Here is a 6,000-nt window from a genome sequence, read left to right as displayed (position 1 = left end):
TCTTCCATACAAATGAGCCTTCTGAAAAAAAATAATGTGCTTAAGGTATAAGAAGTGATGGGCAGATACACGAGCCAAAGCTCACCAGAGGAAAAAAAAATGTTAAAATTTTCTCTTAAAAATCTCAAATATTAATGAAGACCTGCTGGATAACATACAGATTGCTTATTCATCCTGGTAACTACGTTCTTCCTTTTTGTTTATCCATTTCACTTAATGATTTTCTGTGTATTGTTACAGACATCTCAACAGTGAGCATGCGCTGGATGATAGAAGTACAGCCCAATGTAGAGTACAAATGCAGGTTGTACAGCAGTTAGAGCTACAGGTAAAATAAAATTTATTTTAATATTACCTCAGTATTAATCAAATCCAGTTCTCGACAGCGATAAAAAATGAGTTCTGCTTTTCCCCCTGTGATTGAAAACCAGCTCTCAAAACCTTCTTGGAGTAGTTTTAAAAAACCGTCAAAAGAAACTGCAGCTTCATTTCCTCTTTTCTAAACCGTAACTTGAAAAGAAATAGGAAACTTAAACAGGCTGACTGATTGGAAATCCATCAATATGTATCTAATGCTTTTTATACTCACCTGGGGGGGGTGGAGGGAGGGCAAGCAGAGTATGGTCCCTTCATTTAGAGTTGTTGAAACACGGGGGAAATGGTTGATGTTTATTTCAAAACGCTGCATGACTTGGCTTGTTTGGTATTCTCTCATACACTAATACTTTCCATGTATTATTATTATTACTACTACTATTATTATTTTTTGATAGCAAACCATTTTTTTTTTTTTTTCAAAAGGGGGTAAATTGGAATATATTGAATGCAAAAGTATGAGCTGTTTGTGTAATTGCCTTTCTAAATGCTTTTGAGTCCTTTCTGTCTCCCTGCACCTCGCTGCTGTGGCTGGGCAGCTCTGACACTGTCTGTGTGTAGGCAAGAGGTTTGCAAAGAAGGGGAAATTAAAACAATGTTGTACATTATATAGTTACCAGCTATTGAAAAAAACCTATTTTGTATGCAAGAGAGCAGTGTAGAGATATATGGAAAGCCTTGGGCTAAGTACAGAAGATAATTACATTTGGAATTTTACTGAGTTAAGTCATTTATAGCTTCAAATAGTTGGAGAGAAAAATCAGCAAAAACACACTTAAATTTCTTGTTGTTACTTTTCAAGATAAGCATTTAAAAAATGCCTTTTATCTTCTTATCTTACAAATTGCCCTTTTTCTTTCGTAGATATTTCCTAAATTTTACTTTCAGGAACACACTGGCCATGACACCCTTTCACTATTAGCTGAAGCAATATAAACTATTTTAACACAAGGCTTATAAAAATTGAACCACCAGCCATAAATATCAGACTCCTGCAGAAAATGTTGTGAGAAATGGTCTGTTCCTTTAAAAAGTTTCTCGGGAATTAGAAAATAAAAATAATCTTCAGTCTTCCTGGGAATCTGAGATATGAGATAATCTTTTGCAAAGATGCAGCAATATTCAGGCTGAAGGTAAATCTAGGTTTGTCTTGTTGTCGGGCAGTTTGAACAGCATCAATCCCTTGTTCCTCCAGTCACTGGGAATGGCTGTGCCTGGAACTACAGGAGGATGCCCTGTGTTAATGGTTGGACAGGACAGAGATGATTGGTTACCACATGTCTATAAACACCTGACAATGATTTTTAAAGATTTATCAGCAGTAAATTCTACTAATTGTTATAAGTGACTAATAGTTACAACTTCACACATGTTCAGGGCTGGGGAATGACTCCCATCTTAGAGTCACTACATAGGAAGGCAGCATGAAGTCTCTAAGACAAGAACATCATCCCAAAGTTATGTGAGGGCCAGAAAGCTCCAGGTTTGTTTTTAGAAATCATATTAGCCCAGTAGATAGGATGATCTGGAGGCTTTATTTAGCTAATGGAGTGAGACTGTCTATGCATGAGCCAGCAAAGATAGGTGGAAGAGGAGGGTCCTGCCTCTGAGTTGTACCTCTAAGTCCCCCTCTTCTCCTTCTCTTTTCATCCAGAGTATCAGTTCTCTGAGACTTTAAAAAAAACAAAAAAACAAAAGTCTGGCCCAATAGTAGGGTTTTCAAGAGCATGGTCTGCAGTGCCCAATGTGCTAGAGCAGGAGCAGTTTTAGTCAAAGACCACTGAGCTGATGATACTCCTGCAATGGAGCAGTTGCCACAGAGTGGGGACAAGAAGCCCTCTGGCCAACTGAGTTTGTGAGTTTGGTAGGAGAGGGAGCTGGAGCTTTTCCTACTTTGACCCAAAGTGCTCAGCACTGAGAGGCTTTGCCTTCAAGTTCAGGGTCCAACAAACAGCATGGGAAGAGCTAACTGAGCACCATGTCATGCATGTTCAGCCCCATCAATACAGGGCTAGAATTTAACAAATTCATCTCATGTGAGGGATGTGCTTCAGGTTTTGTGCGAAATGGACCCAAATGCAAGCTTTTTTCTCTTTATTACTTATTATTATTTATTACTTTATCTCTCATTACTTATTTTATGCACAGTAGTTTTTTTTGGTGTCACAGAGAAAGATAAGTGTAGTGTCTTAAAGTAATTTTTAAATTTTTTCTTGGAAAAAACAGGCCTGATCTGTTTCATGTTTGATTGCAAATGCCCCTTTGCAGAAGTATCTTAAAGCTTTGGTCTTAGCATTTCCATCACAAACATACTTAAAATATCACAGACAAGGTAGAGATCTGCTCATATTTCACTTTGTTTAAACCATCTTGACATGATCATTTGTTGCCATTATAAATAGTGAGAATTGGGCTGCTGGGTAAAACACAAACACAGGAACATATCCATAGCTAGTTCTTAGTTGGAACAGGACATCCATTTTGCAGCACCACCTTGGAGTGGAAAAACATTTCAGGAAGACAACAAGGCTATGATAAGTTTAAAAAAGTGTCTCCTAGTGGGAGCATGAAGACAGCTGACCATTTTCAGCTTAGTGAAAGCACTGCATGGGCCTGTTTTCCTAAAGCATCCATTGACACTCCTGAAAAGTAGATCTTAAACCTTTCTAACCTGACTAGGTGCCTAGAGTATGGGAAGAGGCTACGTCTTGGTTGTTTCTTGCATGGCCTGTGCCTGGTTTCCTTCCCTTTGTCCTTGGTCCTCAAAATCCTGCTGCTGAAGTGAACTCCCCTTCCTGTTGATGTGTCCATCCTGTGTTGCTCGTGTCAAGTGCCCTCCCTGGGTTTCCATTTTCACATTCCTGCTCCTTGCCATCATTTTCTGTCTGGTTTTCCTTCTGTGCAGTTTCTCCATCCTCTGTGTCTTTTATCTTGCTTCTTGGTTGCCGGGCTCCCATGATGTCCCCTCAGCTTGAGCCCCTCTTGGCCTGTGCTTTCTGTGCCTTCCCTCTCCTGCCTTTCCTACCTGTGTAGTTTTAGGATTTAACCTCTCCAAGGCAGGGCACATGTCTTGGTGTCTAAGTTGGCAAAGCACATATCATGCTCTGGATGACCCCTACATCATGGTTGTACCCACAGGGGTGAGGTCATCCTCACAAAATCAGGCTGGTTATGGAGAACTGGGTGGCCCTCTAAAAACTGTCACCTTGCAGAGCTTTCCAGATGGTTATAGGAAAAAAGAATGAAGCTTCAGATGAGACTGTGGTATGGTCCTCGGACCTCCTGTACAGAGCAGATCCTTTCGACCATGGTAGAACAGTCCTTGCCCAACAGCACTTTCAGGAGATCAAGAGCATTTTCCTGCCTGTTTACTAATAATCCCCATTTCTGGACCATCTTCACTCCAATGAGTGCCACCAGTGAAAATTTGCTCCCATTGGCAGCCAAGCAAGCTCTTGTGCCTTCTTTCAAATGACCCCACTGACCAAGGGTCTACCAGTGACATCCTAGTTTTCTATCACTGCTGCCTCCTGACCTAAGGGAAAAACAGTTTAAAGAAATTCTTCAGATATTTTTTTTTTTTTTTTTTTTACTTCTCTTCAGTGCTTTGAAACCGAGAGACCTCTATTTTTCATAATTTAAACTCCTGCCTTTAACTGAGTGAGTGTTTGAATTCCTAGACTATGACAGAATGCTAGCATGTGTCTGCCTGAAATGTCGAGAGGATCTTTAATAACCTCCATCCAGCAGTAACAGCGTTAAAAGCATTGCTAAGATGATGAGTGAAAACACTACAAACAAGGAGCCTGGCCAGCCAGAGGAGGTGCCCTGCTCCAAGGGACCTGGGGGAAGCTCTGCAGGGTGTTTGCCCCGTGCTGCCCGGCTGCCTTTCCCTCCCGCTGCCTCGGGTGCAGGCAGGAAGCTTTCAGGTGCCTGCCTTTTATTTATTTTGGCTAGAAGATGTTGTTCTTCTGCAGTAGCCTGCAGACCAGAATGTAATGCACAGATGACCCCTCCAAGCAGCCCGGGTGCCCAGCTCTGAGTGGGAGATTTTACAACAGAACTGTGCTGAGGATACAGCTCTTGCTCAGGTTTAATTTGTTTTGCGTGAAGCGCGGCAGCTGAGGGTGAGACCTCTTCTTTCTCTGAAGAGGTCCTCAGAGGACTCTCAGAGAGACAAGTTCCTGCTGCAGCACTATGATAAGAGCCCATTGCTGCCCTTCGGCTCTTCTGTGAAGTCCAGCACAGATCTGGTGATGAGATTGCAAGAGATCTGCCGGAGGTGTCAGGATTTCTGTCTTGCCGTTGAGATTTTTGACCAAGAAAAGAGCAGCTGTTTGAAAAACCCAGTGATTTTTGCTTTTGCACTTCCAGAGGACACAGTCGTGACACTGTTTTTTCCTTTATTTAATTCCTGTCTTGGAAACCCGTGTGCCAAGTTTTATCCCATCGTGATGCCTTTCTGGCATGGTCAGAAACCCCTCTCCTTGCGAAGAGCAGGGCAACCTTGACTGTAAGGTTATGAATGGGGATTTATGGCCAAGTCTCCTTTTATATATACTTAGCCCAACTTTACTGCTGCAAACAGATGATGGTGATAAGGTGGGCAGGTTGTTTAAAGTTCTGCTGGAATGTGAGCACAGTTCTCCTCTTGGCACCAGGAATCAGACTTGTCTAAAGCAAAAACACAGCTCTGCAAAAATGGTCATTCTTAAGAACCTGATCCAAGTCTCGCTGGAAACAAGAGCCTTTATTTTGGGCATGTAGGTTAATAACACGCCTTTTTTCATTACCATTATTTCTTAATATCTTTCCACTGTGTTTTTTTTGAAGAGCAGCTGGAAGAAGTCCTATTCGCACATACAAAAAAATTCTTGCTTCCAAAAATAGTGAGATTTAGTGCCTGGCCAGTGTGTTGAAATGCACTGGGAAGCTGTCCTGGCCCAGGAGGCATACAGTGTGATCCCCCTGGGTACAAATCTCAATCAAAAAAATGCAAGAGGCATCCAGAGCTTTGCCCCAACTCTTGGCCATGATGGGACTGATGAGAAAAGGTGAAAGCATTGGTCCTGTTGTGTTGAGTGCCCTGAGAGCTCTGGGGCTATTCCTGACACCGTTGGCCTTTCCCACCCTTCGGTGCATGCCAAAGAGATGCTGCTCCTGCCCCTGACTCAGGATGCTCTGCTCAGTTTCCCAGCCCAGGGTGACCCCCCGAGGGGCTGTGCCACCTTCTCAAGTGAAAGCAAGGGTTTTTTTTAGAGCTGAGGCCCCAAGGAGCTGCCTCATGTGGTTTAACCACCACTGTCTGTGCTCACTGCACATGCCACAGAGCTGTAGGTGACATAAAAGCCATTCTGTCTTTGTGCCACTTGGTTTTGGGGCTGAAAGGAGGCAAAAGCATCTCGGAGCTGCTCCCTCCCTTGCTTTCTGCTGAGCTGGAGTGGGGCTGGTTAATAAACATGATTCACTGGTGTCTTTTAGCTGTCATGGCTAGAGTGAAGCTCTTGGTGCCAGCAGGTCTAGCTCTTCTCACTCGAGGGCTAATGCATTTTGCTTTGGGAAAGAGTGACACCCAGCACCAGGCCTTAGCTTTACCTCACAACCAGACCATATACAATTTCCAAA

The 6,000-nt window shown here is 42.8% G+C and overlaps 1 protein-coding gene across 16 annotated transcripts in view; it reads left to right on the top strand.

The window, feature by feature from the left end:
• Window positions 1-6,000, top strand: part of FOXP1 (forkhead box P1) — a 379,251-nt gene that overhangs the window by 341,622 nt on the left and 31,629 nt on the right. For all 16 annotated transcript variants that reach the window (XM_071756305.1, XM_071756320.1, XM_071756311.1 and 13 more), the window contains one exon: window positions 241-328. In XM_071756305.1, coding sequence (XP_071612406.1) covers window positions 241-328 — 88 coding nt within the window. The remainder of the gene's footprint in view (window positions 1-240; window positions 329-6,000) is intronic.

Source organism: Heliangelus exortis, chromosome 12 (genome assembly GCF_036169615.1).
Source record: "Heliangelus exortis chromosome 12, bHelExo1.hap1, whole genome shotgun sequence".
In the NCBI taxonomy this organism is placed as follows: domain Eukaryota; kingdom Metazoa; phylum Chordata; class Aves; order Apodiformes; family Trochilidae; genus Heliangelus; species Heliangelus exortis.
The sequence above is the reverse complement of the archived record's forward strand: the minus strand, read 5'-3'. Positions and strand labels throughout refer to the sequence as shown.